The sequence below is a fragment of the Phyllobates terribilis genome, unplaced genomic scaffold, assembly GCF_046119375.1.
Source record: "Phyllobates terribilis strain yellow unplaced genomic scaffold, ASM4611937v1 Scaffold_12__6_contigs__length_324123572, whole genome shotgun sequence".
In the NCBI taxonomy this organism is placed as follows: Eukaryota; Metazoa; Chordata; class Amphibia; order Anura; family Dendrobatidae; genus Phyllobates; species Phyllobates terribilis.
Window position 1 is genome coordinate 19,684,646 of NW_027362772.1, and position 18,493 is coordinate 19,703,138.

Genomic DNA, 18,493 nt, shown 5'->3' on the forward strand with positions numbered 1-18,493 from the left:
AACATCTGTAAAAAGATCCTTATCCTATCATTTATATTAGTGGGGTCTTTGTATGTAGCACAAGGGACTTTGACCCCCCCTTTGGCCCCAGGGTGCAAGTGTTACAGCTACCTCTTCCCCATCCCTATGGCTCCATCCCTGTATATCATTCCAAGAGGGACAAAAAAGTGTCTCACTCAAGACTGCACACATCCAGCATGGTAATTTTTAGGTTGCATCATTTATTGACCATTGGTGGCTCCGGTGTTTCCATTCTGCTGCTCTCCACAATGATGTCCCCAACCACCCACATGACCACTGCAGCCAATCACTTCCCTCACTACTACACCACTAGAGATTGTGGTCACGTTGAGTAGTCAAGGACCTCGTCACTGCATTTAAGGATAATGGGGGGCACCACCCTTTGATGTTCATCCTGCATTTCGGAAGAAAGCAACCGTGGTAACCCCAAAATATTGTAACTATAAATTTTTTTCTTCTTTTTTTTTTTTTGCAGTAATTCCAGAACTATGACAAATCCTCATACTCAACAGTTATTAACAACAACAATATAACCACAAGCTTCGACAAACAGAAGAGCAATTTGGCACAAGCATGTTCCAAACGCACATCATCCGGCCCGTCCCTCCGAGCCGTCCCAAGGAGTCTGTCAAACAACACATTGTGTCAGAGGCTGCAAGACATCAACACTCTATAGACAAGGGGGGAAAGTGCGAAAATAGTACAGATATAAGGAGGGAAGGGCACAAAGAGGGAGGGCAGCGGACATAGGGGGGAAGGAGGCGAGGAGAAGAAGAACCAAGGCTAGGAGACTTCTCAAGAGAGAAGGAACATAAGATGTGATGGAGATGCCAAGAAAGACGGAGAACATTTAAGACGAGATTGGACCCAGAGTACATCGTTTGTGGTAAGTGGAATTCTTAGAAAATTTTGAATCTTTGTTCTAATCCTTAGGAAGTTGTCGAAGAAGTAATGGAAATATTGGAAAACGTCCATCGATACATATAGCAAAACTCAAGAATTTTGCAGGATTTTATTTGACTATTTCAACAATTTTCCCGACTTCTCATTCTTTTTAATTGTTTACGGTGTTATTTGACCTTTAGCTCATTTTTTGCTCTTTAATCGAATAGACCACTTTATATTCTAATTATTTTCATAGCTCCCACACTTTGTGTATCGCTAGAAGAAATACTATTGGATACAATGATTGGGACCTGGTCTGATAAACTTACAATCTAAAGAGAAAGAACAACAGTTTCCCCGTGTCTCGTCCTAATGTTCATGTACTCAACCTATGAGCATTCCAAAAATCTCCATAATGGCCCCTGGGGAAGAGGGGGGAGTCTGGACTTTGCCCATTAATATTGAGTCACGACCTGGCCTGACTGATGGATAAGAAATTAAAAAGTTAGGTGTGCAGGTGGTTGGCAAGGGTTAATGAAACTTGTTTGAAGACTATTCCTGGATATATTAGTCAATCGCTTTCATTAACCCTTGCCAACCACCTGCACAGCTATCACCTTCTGCCTGAGGCCTGCCATACCAGGTGTATAAAGTGTGATTCACTTCATTCCTATGGAGTTCGTCGGTCCCATTACTGAAGTTGTGGTCTTGCCCAGATCTGATCTGATCTATTCTCAATGCTGTCGTAAGAAGTTTTTCATCATTTGGAAAATTATGATTGCTTTCTTCTTCCAAACAAAGAAGAAAAACAGCGCCACACCAGTCCACAGGTTAGTTGTGGTATTTCATCTCTGCTCCATTGATGTGAAAGGAAGTCCAGAATCTAGACCCTTCCATCCTCCAGAGCCTCCCGTCCTCCAAACCCCAGACCCCTCCATCCTCAAGACCCCTCTGTCCTCCATCCTCCAGACCTGTCCGTCCTCCAGACCCTCCGGGCCTCTCAATCCTCCAGACCCCCGGGACCCTCCTTCCTCCAGACCCCCAGGATGCTCCTTCTTCCTCCAGACCCCCAGGCCGCTCCTTCCTCCAGACCCCCGGGCCGCTCCTTCCATCCTCCAGACCCCCGGTCCCTTCCGTCCTCCAGACCCCCGGTCCCTTCCGTCCTCCAGACCCCCGGTCCCTTCCGTCCTCCAGACTCTCGGACCCTTCCGTCCTCCAGACCCCTCTGTCCATCCTCCAGACCTGTCCGTCCTCCAGATCCCCGGGCCTCTCAATCCTCCAGACCCCCAGGCCTCTCAATCCTCCAGACCCCCGGGCCTCTCAATCCTCCAGACCCCCAGGCCCCTCTTTCCTCCAGACCCCCAGACCCTTCCATCCTCCAGACCCCTGGTCCCTTCCGTCCTCCAGACCCCTCTGTCCTCCATCCTCCAGACCTGTCCGTTCTCCAGACCCCCGGGTCCCTCCTTCCTCCAGATCCCTGGGACCCTCCTTCCTCCAGACCCCCGGGCCCCTCCTTCCTCCAGACCCCCGGGCCCCTCCCTCCTCCAGACCCCTGGACCCTTCCATCCTCCAGACCCCCGGTCCCTTCCGTCCTCCAGACCCCCGGTCCCTTCCGTCCTCCAGACCCCCAGACCCTTCCGTCCTCCAGACCCCCGGACCCTTTTGTCCTCCAGATCCCTGGGCCCCTCAATCCTCCAGACCCCTGGACCCTTCTATCCTCAAGACCCTGGGTCCCTTGCATCCTCCAGACCTGTCCGTCTTCCAGACCCCTGGGCCTCTCAATCCTCCAGACCCCCAGGTCCCTCCTTCTTCCAGACCCCCGGGCCCCTCCTTCCTCCAGACCACCGGGCCCCTCCTTCCTCCAGACCCCTGGTCCCTTCCATCCTCCAGACCCCCGGTCCCTTCCGTCCTCCAGACCCCCGGACTCTTTTGTCCTCCAGACCCCCGGACCCTCCCGTTCTCCAGATCCCTGGACCCTTTTATCTCCAGACCCCCGGACCCCTTTATCCTCCAGACCCCCGGACCCCTTTATCCTCCAGACCCCCGAACCCTTTTATCCTCCAGACCCCCGAACCCTTTTATCCTCCAGATCCCTGAACCCTTCCGTCCTCCAGACCCCCGGACCCTTCCGTCCTCCAGACTCCCAGATAATAGCAGGTCCTCTGTCTACAAATTAATCTCAAGTTCTTCTTTTGCTGAACACCGTGCAACCGACTGTAGAATTCAACAGCAAGCAATACATTTCCCTACAGTGCCTCCATAGGTGAGACGAAGTATTACTCCCTTTTGGCTTAACATCAATGGACTGTTTATGTAATGCCTGGACATATCGGCTCCTCCAGACTAAGAGACTTCTTGGTCTTCTTATCTTTCTGGCTTATTTGGGGACCCAAATGGTGGACAACCTCTTCCTCTTCTTTACCCAGCTTTCCCTAGTAAAGCCTGTCCTTTTACCCTTCCATATTAATAAGTGGCACGTCTTTAAAGGACATCTCAGGTCAGATCGGAGCGAAGATGTTCCATAAGAGGAGGCCGAATACTGGCTGGCTTCTCTTCCTCGCCATCCTCAGTAATAACGCCCCTTGTCCCCTCAGTCGGGTCAATGTAGCAGCGTAGTTCTCTTTCTTCATGCTCTTTGCCCCGGCCGGGCAATGATTTATGATGGCACCACATTATGTGCATTGCTGGACGGCCTCATTCCTCCAGGGCACAGGTTTATAGGAGGATTCGGAAATAGATGCAATAAAGGATTCCATTTTTTCCCCTGAAAGAATCGGGACATTGGAATTTTGGGGTGAGGGGCGACTTATAATTGTAGGGCCGGATGAGAGGACACATTGAGGGGCTTAACCGGTCACCAACTTGCAATCCAAATGGTCATTTATTAGCCCGATTAGACCGTCCCATGCACACAGAACAATCCATAAGAGGCGGCCATTGTTCTCGGCGGCACATACTGGTTACAACAAACGATGTGCTGCCGAGAAGGAGTATTTGTAAGAAGGCTTAAAAATAATTTCATCCGACAAACGAGCGTTTTGTTTGTTCATCGGGTGATTCCCAGCATGTGCAGCGAGCAATCCCGAGACCTCTCATTCCCCTTATTGGCCGGTATAGCAGAAAGAGTCCATCTTTTCTCCACCAAGTCAGTATAGTGAGCAGAGGTCACCAATGTATAGCAAAGACAGGTTGTCTAATTCATAGGCAGCATACTATATAGCACGGAGAAGGAGTCTATTGTATAGCGAGTTAGTATGTCACTGAGAGGCGGAAAATACTATAGGACAGCGGGGGGAGGTAACACTGTAACAGAGGGAGAGTCAGGATATTGCATAAACAGGCAGTCTGCTATGCTGCATTAAAGATAATATACAGTAGAACATGCAGTGGCTGTCTACTATATAGCAGAGAAAGGTTACTGTATACTGTGGAGCGGCAGTCTACTATATAGCAGAGAAAGGTTACTGTATTCTATAGAGAGGCAGTCTACTATATAGCAGAGGCAGGCTACTGTATACTATGGAGAGGCAGTCTACTATATAGCACAGGCAGGCTACTTATGGAGAGGCAGTCTACTATATAGCAGAGGCAGGCTACTGTATACTATGGAGAGGCAGTCTACTATATAGCACAGGCAGGCTACTTATGGAGAGGCAGTCTACTATATAGCATAGGCAGGCTACTTATGGAGATGCAGTTTATTATACAACAGAGAAATGCAGTTTACTATATAGCAGAGGAAGGTTACTGTATACTATGAAGAGGCAGTCTACAATATAGCAAAGAGGCAGGCTACTCTATACTATGCATAGGCAGTCTACTATATAGCAGAGGCAGGCTACTATATATTATGGAGAGGCAGTCCACTATATAGCAGAGGCAGGCTACTGTATACTCTGGAGAGGCAGTCTACTATATAGCAGAGGCAGGCTACTGTATACTGTGGAGATGCAGTCTACTATATAGCAGAGGCAGGCAACTGTATACTATGGAGAGGCAGTCTACTATATAGCAGAGGCAGGCTACTGTATACTATGGAGAGGCAGGCTACTATATAGCAGAGGCAGGCTTCTGTATACTCTGCAGAGGCAGTCTACTGTATAGCATGGAAATGTATCTGCTGTATAGCATATACTGGAAATCTAATATATTGCATAGAGAGGCCATCTGCAGTAGAACAGAATGATAGTCTACTGTATAGCATACAGAGGCAGTCTCTTGTATAGCGTGGAGGGGCAGTCTCTTGTATGGCATGGAGAGGCAGTCTCTTGTATGGCATGGAGAGGCAGTCTCTTGTATAGCACGGATGGGCAGTCTCTTGTATGGCATGGAGGGGCAGTCTCTTGTATAGCATGTCAGTGTACTATGACAAGGCAGTTTACTCCTCATCTGCTGTGTGCACTTTATAATAGGTTTGTCCTGGATTGTGGCAGAGGAGACTTCGGCCACCTCTGTCCTTGGAGCTCCGGCCTCCTCTATAGAGCACTCCTGTGTAATAGTCTCGGAGACAGCGAGTGATGAAGGTTGTTTTATTATGTTACCCATTGTTACAGTTTCCGCTCATTGTTCCTTGCTCGGTTGTAGGGAGACCTGATGATACATGTCACCTGTTGGGCCATTACATCTACGGGGTCTTGTTTAACCACCATCTATTTTATCTTGTATCTTGACATTTATGTTTTCAAAAATTACAGAATCATAACCACAAAACTATGGGACGTGAATGTAAATAGGAGAGACGAATGGAATGTGCGATGCTACAGTAGATGGGACCTAAGGTAGAAACACCTTAAGAACGAGAAGATACAATGTGATCATAAACAAGACACGCTGAAGACCCAACGAACAATGAGACGATCAATCTGCTTGTCGATTGGCCTCATATTCTTCTTGGGAATCATTCCCTCATGTTTGATGAGAGCAAAGAGACCCCCGAGATGGAAGTGTCCAGCGTCCTGTAACTGCACCATCGACAATGTCCTGTGTGATGGCTCCAGCCATATTCCCAGCACTTATTCCTTGGATATCATCTCTGTGTAAGTCAAACAAAGCCTCACCAAACTCAACACGTCGAGATCACTGTAGGGTTTGTAGAAGTCAATGTTGGATATCCAACATGAACTAGTTCAAAGTATTTAAAAAACGTTACCCAAAATGCACATTTAACATTGACCACCAAGCCAAAAATTCAGGTTATTTTAGCCCTATCTGTCAAGGGATTGGAATGATAGTTTTTCTAAGGGCGTTGTCCAAAACACTAGGCTTAGTTGAGGTTGCCCCGAGTTCAATGACTAGATGATATTCTACCTTCTTGTAGGTTCACCAAAGCCCAACCTACGCACTTACGTCTACACAGCTTAAGGTGTTTGAAGCTGTAAATATCATTGTTCTTTTACTAATTGCGGATTAAATACCCATAATTCTGAATATAATTATCCCGCTGGAGTCCTCCTGAGACGTACGATAGCGCATCTATTATGCAGAGAGATTAGTGAAAAACATGTTTAATAAATGAGCTAATCGGAAGAGGATATTTTTGTAGACTGGGTCAAAATTCATACGATTGCAGTGTCTTACAATAGGGGTTTTCTGTATGGAAAATGCATTACACAATCCAGGTCTACTATCCAGATGTTTTTAATAGATGGTCTTACTCTTGGGAAGCATTCTCATCCTCAAGAGCCAGGAAAGACCATGACGATGGAAAACACGCAGACACAGCACTAAGCCAAATTATAGGTTGACTTCAGATCCCCTGAGATGATTCCTCTCCAGCGTGGACAGGGGTTGAGATGGGTCACCAATCTATTAGAAACTATTGAGAAATATAGGGCATAAAGTAACTTACCCAGGGCATATGTATTATGAAGGAGGATCTATCTCAAGAAAGTCCAGATCATGTCTTCTGCAATCTATCTTTTATGAAGTCTTGGGTCTTGCCAAGGCTCCACAAAGGGTGGAACTTATTAAAGAATCACAACACCCTTCTATCCTACAAAATATTGGAAAAGAAGGTGGGGTGAGTGTATTCCTATATTTTGGTGAGGTGAAGCAACCAGTTCTGACTCTTGTAGGACCTTGGGGTTACAAACAGTGGGTGCGGAAAGTTTTCAGACCCCTTTAAATTTTTCACTCTTTGTTTCATTGCAGCCATTTGGTAAATTCTAAAAAGTTCATTTTTTCCTCATTAAAGTGCACTCTGCACCCCATCTTGACTGAAAAAAACAGAAATGTAGAAATTTTTGCAAATTTATTAAGAGAAACTGAAATATCACATGGTCATAAGTATTCAGACCCTTTGCTCAGTATTGAGTAGAAGCACCCTTTTGAGCTAGTACAGCCATGAGTCTTCTTGGGAATGATGCAACAAGTTTTTCACACCTGGATTTGGGGATCCTCTGCCATTCTTCCTTGCAGATCCTCTCCAGTTCCGTCAGGTTGGATGGTGAACGTTGGTGGACAGCCATTTTCAGGTCTCTCCAGAGATGCTCAATTGGGTTTAGGGCTCTGGCTGGGCCAGTCAAGAATGGTCACAGAGTTTTCCGTACTCACTGTACATTGGACCATGAGAACTTTTTATTAGATGATAGAACATAATTTGGGGCTTTCAAATTAAAAAAAAAAAAAGGCCACAGATTTAGGTATTGTGGTGACATCCATCTGCCCCAAGAAAATAACCAATTTAGATTAGTTATGGAACTCACTTTTGGTTCCATAAGTAGCAATGAAATATTTTTTTAATTTTTTTGCCTCTTGTTATTTCTCTACCCCCCCCCCCCCTCCACCAGCTCGTTCCTCAGATGCGGCTTCCAGAACATCCCCTCCGACAGCTTCGCCCTGTCACAGACGATGCAGATCTTGTAAGTTTTCTCATTAGCTTCTAATTGCTTGTGACAAAACCCAACTGTTTGTTGACGTCTTATTGCTTTCATTCTGCTTTATTACAGCCACTGTAGACGTCAATAAGAACGCCGCTCTTCTAATGAGCTGCCGTAATTTTGAACTTCATTGTTTTGCAATAAATACTGTTTCTATTTTTGAAAAACTAAAAAGAAATTAAAATGAAATAATTAGAGGCTGGGAAGCTGTATAGTTACAAACTGAAGCTAACAAAGTGTAGCTGAAAGCTTCCGAGGCCATATATTTTCATTGGGTTGTCTTTAACCGGACCTCAATTGTCACAACCTGGACCAGCAGAAAAGGTCTAATCCTTTAGCTATGTATGTGCATTCATATATGCAGAGGGAACATAATGGTACAGGAAGAAATTAACCTACATGTGATGGTGGTCAGCAGGTACAACAAGTTGGAAACCATCTAGATGTTATATTCTAGGTCTAACGTTCCACTGTTGCCACCTTGAGCAGAGGAACTTCTATCTATATCCCTACAGTTCACCTCTGTAGAAACAGTTTAATAGAATGAAGACGTTGATGTTCTGAGATGTTTGGTCTTCATGTCTTCTCATGGTTTAATGTACCTGAATTTGGTATTTTTAGACTCTTCACGTCTTGTTCCTTCGAGGAGATTTCTGATGACGCCTTTCTGAAGTTGAAACACTTGGAGTACTTGTAAGTTCTGCAGATAGAGAACCAAGTGTTCGCATTTCTATATGAAGTATGGAATGTATATTTCATGCCCAATAAATAAATGTGATCACAAAAAAAAAAAACACTTTCGTTGGTGTTCATCTGGTCCAACTTTTGGAAAGAATTCCTTGATCCTCACACAAAATATTCAAAGAACAGGTGAAAAATTCCCCTAGAAGAAGAGTCACATACTACATCTATAACCCAACCTGTTACCCCTAATTAGGACAGCAAACATTAGAGAAATATTCTAGTCTCATAAAGTAGTAATATACATATTGGTAGGCTCTGTCACCATTTCATGATCAGTGGGTGGTTGACCTTTGGTTGACACAGAGCCAGGACCTCAACTTTTGGAATGAACTAGAACGGAGATTGTGAGTCTGGCCTCTCCCCGACATTAGGGTCTGACAACACACATGCTCTTCTGGATGAAGAGGCAAAAACTCCATAGATAACTCCAAAATTTTCCTTACCATAGGAAAGAAAGCTTTTTTATCGGCAGAAAGGCCGACTCCATTTTAATGGTTGAAGAACAGAAAAGCCCCTAGAGGTGAATGTGGAGGGAAGCACATATGGATGTAGAATTCTATTTGTTGGCTAATAAGCTCCCATTTGGAACCTCCATAGCAAATTGGATGTTCTTGGCCATCAGAGGGGTCAAACATGACCCAAAATGGTGCTGGAAACAATTAACCATGGATCCTATGAAATTTAAAAGTTTTCAGCATGGACAATCCATTAAATGATGCAGGTCCACCACCAGAAGCTTTTTAGAGATGGTCTTACTACTGTGAACCATCTTCATGCTCTTCCTCATTTAAGGACCAGTCTAGACCATAATTGTGGAGATCATTTGGCCCCAGCACCAAATCAAATAATCACCTGACTGCAAAACAACAAAGGGAACCATGGCAGGCGTGTAGACTAGTAAGGTGTGGGGGTCAACATGACTTATGGTTTGGGACTGGATCCCATGTCCAAAGTTCAACCATAGTAGTCAAAAATACATGTCCTACCATTGCCCTCTTTGTATTCATCTGTAGACATATAAATTGTCTTAATATTCTTCAGGTTTATTGAAAACAACAATATAAAGAAAATTTCAGGAAACGCATTACGAGGTCTAAGGTCGCTGATCCATCTGTGAGTATAAGGGTAGAAGGGATATGATGATGATGATGGTGATGATGATTGAAGTGGGCAGGTGGTGCGGGGAACATTCAGACTGAGAATCAACTTCATATTTAAGAATATTCTTGTCTTAATTTTGTCTGTTCCTTCTCCATATAGGAGTCTGGCCAATAATCACTTGGAATCTCTTCCCAGCGGATTATTTCGAACGCTCACAGCCATCAAACACATGTAAGTGATGGACTCCTTTGTCCAGTCTCTGGAAGCCACCGCCTTACGCTTGACCAGCTGTCAGACCATGCCGGAAGTTTGGGTTGGAGATTACTATCACACTATGGCAAAGGGGTTTCACTGGTCTCAAAAAAACTTCTAGAAAAGAACAATTGCTACAAACCTCCATATGATACAAGTTGATTATTACTGTTTAAATTAAATTTGAAACTTTTTTATTGGCTTTTATTAAAAGCCAACATATTTCAGGGTATTGGATTCCCCATTCATGGTAGAGATGGCTTGCGAAGCTGGAAAAAGAGGCACCCAACACTCAGAACTTATTACTTGCAAAAAGTATCAAGTTTCATGAAAACTTTAGAAATCAAATTTTGTTATAAGGAAGTCTGTACCGAACGATCGATGATCCTTCTCTAGAATTCCTCTGGGACGGTTGAATCCCTTCTGTATCCCACTGGGTATATTTGGGGCTTGGCTGCTGGCAGCATCTTCGTTATATGCCTAATATTAGCACAGCACACTCGGAAGAACAATCCGCCAGTAGCAGTCAAGATGAACGTCTGCTTTTAAAGTCACAGTGAACCTTTACCTGCTTGCCCCTATAGGAGGATATGGAGCATTTCCCACCTCCATTAGACCAATCGTTGCAATCGAGCTTTGGATAAATAAAGATTAGTGATGAACGAGCATGCTCTCTACTGCTTGGTGCTCGCCCGAGCATCTCGGTTCCCCTCCCTGCATGTTTGGCGCTCTTTAGAGAGCCGATGACCATGCAGGGATTGCCTGCCATGCACTGTAATGCCGTAGCCATGTTGGTTGTGGCACTACAGTGATTGGCTGGCCACACAGCGTCATCGGGTCTATATCAGACGTGGCACCGCCATGCTCGTCACAGTCACTCCGGAATCAGACAGTGTAGGGAGAGCTGCTGCTGAGCTAGGGAGAGATTTGCTTGTGTATTAGGTAGTGTAGGGAGAAAAACCGTACATTACACATATCCATCTTAACAAACAGTCCTTCTGAGGACTAATCCATCTGCAGAGATATCAGGCAGGCAGTGTATATAGGCAGGCAGGGTATATAGCAGACTGCAGTGCACATAGCACAAGAGGCTCCATTCCAATTCTGCCTTCTGCTGCTGTTAGATATTTCTATACATAGGCCCAGGTCTCAGGGGCCAGGAATACTTTTCTTTGGATCTTAATCCTCAATATTTGCTTAAAAAGCAATCCAGAGATCACCGTTTTTCTGGGCCATTTGCTTGTTGGTACTGCAGAATACAGCCAGGTCCTTTCCATATTACAGCGCTAGAAATCCAGAAACTGTGTTTTCTCCCTCACACGGCTCACATATACGTTGTCTGAAAATACTGCCATTTCTGGCCTCCATTAAAAATTTCCTTTAGTGTGTCAGTGTAGTAATTCACACCAGTTTGCTGTCCAAACTACTTACCTACAGGCCAGGTATTTAAAACTCTGTTTTCTCCGTCACACGGGTCACATATAAGTTCGCTCCAAACTCAGTCATTTGTAGTGAGCGTGGAAGATACTGTCCTCCATTTAAATTGGGCAAGGCACGTGGCAAGGGACGGGGAACTGGATGTGATGGTAATGGCGCATGCAGAGGCCGAGGACAAGGCCGTGGGCAAGCTGAAATTGTGCCACAACAAACACCCACATCTTCTCGCCTGACCTTCCTGTCCCAATTTCTAGGGGACCGCAGCACACCACTATTGAACCCAGCGCAGTGTCAAAAGGTTGTTGGTTGGATAGCGGATAATGCTTCCAGTCACTTAGCCACCACCACCACCCTGTCTTCCACACGGTCGAGTATCAGTAGCCGTGAGTCTGCATATTCCTCACCCTGATCCTCCTTCCTCCCACCATGCCGAGTACCCAGAGACAACTGATCCCACACTTGGACACTCTGAAGAGCTGTTCACTTTTCCATTTATAGATTCTGGCCTCTCGCCCGGTCCACTTGAAGCGGGGCAAGAGGAGATCGGGTGTAGCGATGCACAAATATTTGAGCAACCACGGTCACACGAAGGCGACGGTGGGAAAGTGTCACAAGAGGTGGACGATGATGAGACACAATTGCCAGAAAGTCAGGAGGAGGATCAGGGTGTGGAAGTGGAAGACGAGGTGGTGGATGATATAGTAACTGACCCAACCTGGCAGGAGGACATGTAGAGTGAGGACAGCAGCACACAGGGGGAGGGAGGCAGAGAACCCCAACAGGCAGGAAGAAGCAGTGTGGTGGCTGCAGACAGAAGGCAGGCAACTGTTCCCCGTAACACCAACACGAAGGAAGTTGCCAGTACAACTGTTAGGTCTTCCCGAGTCTGGTTGCTTTTTAAATAACCCCAAAAAGGCCATTTGCACCACCTGCCAGGCCAGCATCAGCAGTGGTGGCAAAACGACCATCCTGACCACCACCAGTATGATCAGGCACATGGCAGCAATGCACCCGACTTTGTGGGCCGAACCCCAGGGTCCAGGCTCCTGCCCTGCACCTGTCGTTGCACACTCTCAAGTAGCTGCATCAGGAAGCACGTCTATGTCCTTGTCCCAGCGCAGCGTTCAGTTGTCCATACCCCAGGCCTTGGAACGCAAGCGCAAATATGCAGCCAACGCTCCACAGGCCACACTACTAAATTCTCACTTTTCACGACTGCTTGAGCTCGAAATGTTGCCTTTTAGGCTTGTGGAGATGGAAGCATTCCGCAACCTGATGGCGGCGGCCGTCCCTCGGTACTCAGTCCCCAGCAGCCACTATTTCTCCCGGTGTGCTGTCCCCGCATTAGAAGAGCACGTGTCCCAAAACATTAGCCGTGCCCTCAACAATGCAGTTACCGGTAAAGTCCACCTAACCACGGACACGTGGACAAGTGCTTGTGGGCAGGGATGGTACATCTCGCTGACGGCACACTGGGTTAACATAGTGGAAGCCGGGACCTTGTCGGACCTTGGGACGGAACACGTCCTCCCGACGCCAATGATTGCGGGCCCTAGGTCAATCAGGGTTGCCCCCAAGGTCTACTGCTCCTGCACCTCATCCTCCCCAGCCTCCTCCTCCTCAGCCTCCATCTCCGAAATGACCACATCAGTCACAAGCTGGAAGCACTGCAGCACTGCCTCGGCCAAGCGGCAATGGGCTGTGCTGAAGCTAATATGCTAAATTGAAAAAACGCAAAATGCTGAAGAGTTGTGGACAGCTCTGAAAGAGCAGGCAGATCTGAGGCTCACACCGCTGAACCTACAGCCAGGCATGGTCGTGTGTGACAATGGCCGAAACCTGGTGGCGGCTCTGAGGCAAGGCAAGCTCACACACGTACCATGCGTGGCCCATGTGCTTAACCTCGTGGTTCAGCGGTTTCTTAAATCCTACCTGGAGCTTCCGGATCTGCTTGATAAAGTGTGCCCATTTTAGAAAGTCAGCTACAGCTTCCGCCGCCCTTGCAGTGTTTCAGCAGCGTTTGCAGCTTCCGGCTCACAGACTGGTGTGTGATGTCCCCACGCATTGGAACTCTACACTGCAGATGTTGGGAAGGATTTGTGAGCAGAAGAGGGCAGTTGTTGAGTACCAGCATCAACAAGGCCGTTGGTATTCAGATCACACTCCACACATAAGACCTCAGGAGTGGACATGGATGTCACACATATGTACCATCCTCTAAAACTTTGAGGACTCCACCAAGATGGGGAGCGGTGATGACGCCATAATTAGCGTCACCATCCCGCTTCTCTGTCTTCTGAAATGCTCTCTGCTCACAATCAAAGAGGATGCATTGCAGGCGGAGCACGATGAGATGGAGCAAGGAACCATACAGAGTGATTACACACAGCCAAGCCTCATCTCATCCCAGCGTGGATTGGGTGACAATGAGGAAGAGGAGGAGGAGGAAGGAAAGGAGCTAGCTTCATGCACTATAGACGGTACTACCTGCACAGCTGTCATACCGTCTTTTCAGAGTGGATGGCCAGAGAAAAGAGAGGAGGAGGAGGAGAGCATGGTCAGTCATCCTCTTGGTGAGGACACGGAAGTCTTGCCTTTTAGCAGTCTGGCACACATGGCTGAGTTTATGTTACGCCGCCTTTCTCATGACCCTCGCGTTCTCAAAATTTTGGGTGACAGTCATTACTGGTTGGTGACACTTCTAGACCCACCCTACAAGGAGAACTTTATATCTTTTATTCCTGAGGCGGACAGGTCTACAAAAATGGGGCTGTACCAGAAGGCCCTTGTTGCGGAACTATTAAAAAAATTCCCATCTGAAAACTCTGGCGGCAGAGGGCACACTTCGTTGGACAACCGAGGAGTACAGGCGAGAGAGACACAACTTCAATCCAGCAGAGGCAGGGGAACACTGTCAAAGTTCTGGGAGAGTTTTCTCAGATCCTCCCATCGCACAGGCCCTGAGGCGCGGGGTACTCTCACAAGGAGTGCAAAGTTTGGGAAGATGCTGAGGGAGTACCTTGCCGACCGTACCAACGTCCTCCGTGATTCCGCTGTGCCTTATAATTATTGGTTATCCAAGCTGGATACGTGGAATGAACTTGCTGTCTATGCCTTGGACGTCCTGGCCTGCCTTGCCGCCAGCGTTTTATCAGAGCAGGTTTTTAGTGCCGCTGGTGGAATTATAACTGATAAGTCCATCCGCCTGTCAACTGAAAATGCTGACAGGCTGACTCTTATAAAAATGAACAAGGGCTGGATTGGGCCAGACTTCTCAACACCACCGAATGATAGCAGCATAACATAAACTCAAATCCAGTGTCTTTTCTTGGGAGGTGTATTCCCATGCACCTTTTCACACCCACACATGGGTATACACTTCCTGATTTTGGCTATTTGCTCTTGTCCTCCTCCTTCTCCTCATCCTCCACCACCATATCACCAGGGTGACCATGGTCCGCGATGCAACACCCACATAATTTTTTTAAAGGGTGTTGCCCGTAAAAAAAATTTTTTATACAGTATGTTCATGTATACCCCCCAGGGGTAAATGTTTGTCAGCCCATACACTGATAGGAGACCCGCTCCTTTCTAATGGGAACATTTTTTTATGAGGCCCTCCTCCACGTCTCTTCCAAGGGGCATTGAAGTGCCTCCAAATTTTTGGCAGCCCTTGCATTCACTGCATAGGCAAACACAATGGGAGACTCTCTCCTTTCTAATGGGAACATGTCGTACCTTGTTACTGTGGCCCTGCTCTGTGTGTCTTTAAATTCTTAGTGGGGTTTTTCCTAAAATTGTCAGCCGTTGGACTCACTGCATACCCTATAATTGTATAGCAGAACCTCTCCTTCCTAATGCGAACATGTCGTACCTTGTTACTGTAGCTCTGCTCCATGTGTCTTTAAATTCTTAGTGGGGTTTTTCCCAAATTTTGGCAGCCCTTGCAGTCACAGCATGGGCATTACCACTGTAGGAGACCCGTTCCTTTATAATGGGAACATTTTTTTTACTGAGACCCTCCTCTATGTCTCTTCAAAGGGGTATTGGGTTGCGTCCAAATTTTTGGCAGCCCTTGCAGTCACTGGATACGCAATAACAGTATAGGAGACCCACTTGTTAATAATGGTAACAACAAAGCATAGCCGGCTGATGGCTCTCTAACAATAGCGAGGGCCGACTGCTGGCCTTTTAAGAATAGTCTGATGTCCCTATAAAAATAGGCTTCATGACTTTCAGAGTCCCTCCATCATAAATAAAACAGGATGTGTCTGATGATGTGTCACACACCACATTGCCAGATAAGGTTGCAAAATGTTAAAATGACATATCCCGGTGAATGCATTTGTCTTAAAAAATATCGTAAAAAAACCAAAAAAATAGGATCTTTCTTTAGTATAAAAAACAGCGTCACCAATTTAACCTCAATGTAATCGCATTGTTCAGCTCATGCACCTCCTCCTCCATCTCCGAAATGACCACATCAGTCACAAGCTGACAGCACTGCAGCACTGCCTTGGCCAAGCGGCAACAGGCTGTGCTGAAGATAACATGCTTAATTAACAAACCGCCCAGCGCTGCAGAGTTGTTGAAAGCTGTAACACAGCAGCCTGATTTGTGGCTCTCACCGCTGAACATACAGCCAGGCATGGTCTTGTATGACAATGGGCGGAACCTGGTGACAGGGAAATGACAGCTGGAGTAGATATGGTTTTCCTCTAAGCCAGTCTTTTCACCGAGCTAAATACAACTCTCAGCAAAAAAAGTTGTGGACTGGCTCCGTACCGTCCCTGGCCGCATTCACCTGTCCACATGTTTGTGGTTAGGTGGTCCTTCCCTGTAAGGGCACAGGTAATGTTGTGGGACCCGTGCTTGTGGAAGGCGGAGACGATACCGGGAGAAATAGTGGCGGCTGGGGACCAAGTATGGACACCTGGCAGGCGCCGGCATGAGGTTGTGAAAAGCTTCCACCTCCACGAGCTTAAAAGGCCATATTTCAAGTGCAAGCAGCTGCCCAGAAATCTGGCAATTTAGTGTTGCGGCCTGTGGGTGGGTGGCTGGCTGCATACTTGCACTTGCATTCCAAGTAACAGAAAACTAAGCAAATGGTGGCCTCTATCATCATCATGGCCTCACCTCGGCACTATGAACTCTCCTGAAGGAGAAGCCAGGGCCCGCCGGAGGAGTCTCCGGTTCTCTGATGGGTCCGTCCAACCCTGCAGAGAAGCAGCCCTGACTAAGAAAAGCGTGGGGGAAGGTTCCCGGACACTCTATGGCTGCTTTTTTAATGTGGATCAGACATGCTTATGCATGTTATTTCTTAAACCGCATTGCAGATCAGGCCATTGTCCAACTCTGTATTCTTGAAATTTAATGCGCAAAAAAAGATGTGTGTGTGTCAAAGCACCACCGACAAGTGCGAGTTGATGTTGGATGGGCTGCCATTGCTCTGCAACAAGCTGCATTAGAGGACTTCCTGTGAGAAATGAAATGCACGGTAGATACGGTTTCCCTCTATGCCTGTCCTTTCGTTGAGCTAAATACAACTCTCAGCAAAAAAAGTTGTGGACTGGCTCCGTACCATCCCTGGCCACATTCACTTGTCCACGTGTTTGTGGTAAGGCGGTCCTTCCCAGTAAGTGCACTGGGGAGGGCACGCGTAATGTTGTGGGACCCGTGCTTGTGGAAGGCGGAGGCGACAGCGGGAGAAACAGTGGCGGCTGGGGACCAAGTATGGACACCCGGCCGCCGCCGGCATGAGGTTATGAAAAGCTTCCGCCTCCATGAGCCTAAAAGGCCATATTTCAAGTGCAAGCAGCTGTCAAAAATTTGGCAGTATAGTATTGCAGCCTGTAGGTGGGTGGCTGACTGCATACTTGCGCTTGCATTCCAAGGAATGGGGTAGGGACAACTGAACGCTGCACTGGGACAAGGATGTGGACAGTGATTGTTCATGTCTGCAACGACAGGTGCATGGCGGGAGACATCTTCCCATGCGCCAAGGATCACTTATGATGGCCACACTTTTAGGCAGTGACCTGGGAGTCAGAGATGCTTCCAGAGTTCTTCAACATGCTGTTCCCATGTCTTTTCAGCACTGTATGCATGTGTCTGATGATGTGTCACACACCACATGGCCAGATAAGGTTGTAAAATGTTAAAATGATATTTCCCGGTGAATGCCCAAGATTTGGAGAAGTATTTTTGTTTTTGGTTATTTATTTTGCTTTATATAAATTGTACATGTCATGCAAAGGATGTTCCTTAACATATTTCCCAGGAAAATCCATTTTGGTTTCTTTTTGGTATGTTTTATTGTGAGTCCGTAAAAGTGGCGTAATACCTCTGACAACATTATTAACAACAGTGACCTGGGAGTCAGAAATGCTTCCAGGGGTCTTCCCCATGCTGTCCCCATGTCATTTGAGCACTGTTCCCATCGATTTGGGCAATTTTTAGGCCCTCTGCAGACCGCCGGGTGGAGCCGCCTGAAAAATGCTTGAGATTCCCATAGACTTACATTAGGCTTGTTGCTTGGGTCGAGCACCCGAGTATTCCAATGTGCTCGAACCGAGCAACAAGTACCCGAGCATTTTAGTGCTCGCCCATCACTAATAAAGATTAATCATCATAAAATCTATTAGAAAGCTGTAATACTGTAGGAGAAGATTTTTATTTTCCAGGTTTTTTACTTTCTGGCTTTTTTTTTGGCAGAGATTTACGTGGGAATCCTCTACACTGCGACTGTCAGATTAAGTGGCTGGTGCAGTGGGCAAATGGACCAGGGAAGAATGTGGCCATGTGGCCTCCATTACCTTGTGAGGAACCAGCAAAGTTCAAGGGGAAAGGCTTACACGAGCTCAACGACTCCGACTTCTACTGCATCAGCAGCAGTGAGTGCGACACTATATAACAGCCCCCCGTATTATCACTGTGCTCACACCAGCAAGGTGCTCAATAATCAATATTACAGCTTTGATATAGTCATCCAGTTTACCTTAACCCTTGAGTGGCAAGTTGTCCTTATAAGTCATTTACATGATTGCATTTCACTTCCCAGTAAGGAGCAGATGGGAATAATGGTAACACATTATTTGTAAGCTGTACCCATAATCTTTCATTCAGCTTTCCTAATTATCATAAATGGGTACAGGTATGTAATCAGGTGCAACTGA

The 18,493-nt window shown here is 46.6% G+C and overlaps 1 protein-coding gene across 1 annotated transcript in view; it reads left to right on the forward strand.

Annotated features, from left to right (window-relative positions):
- The first annotated feature begins 574 nt into the window (after positions 1-574).
- Positions 575-18,493, forward strand: part of LOC141171941 (leucine-rich glioma-inactivated protein 1-like) — a 41,295-nt gene continuing 23,376 nt past the window's right edge. The window contains exons 1-7 of the mRNA XM_073655654.1: positions 575-907; positions 5,601-5,942; positions 7,695-7,766; positions 8,406-8,477; positions 9,570-9,641; positions 9,789-9,860; positions 18,033-18,211. Of these exons, the coding sequence (XP_073511755.1) occupies positions 5,755-5,942; positions 7,695-7,766; positions 8,406-8,477; positions 9,570-9,641; positions 9,789-9,860; positions 18,033-18,211 (655 nt within the window). The 5' untranslated portion in view covers positions 575-907; positions 5,601-5,754. The remainder of the gene's footprint in view (positions 908-5,600; positions 5,943-7,694; positions 7,767-8,405; positions 8,478-9,569; positions 9,642-9,788; positions 9,861-18,032; positions 18,212-18,493) is intronic.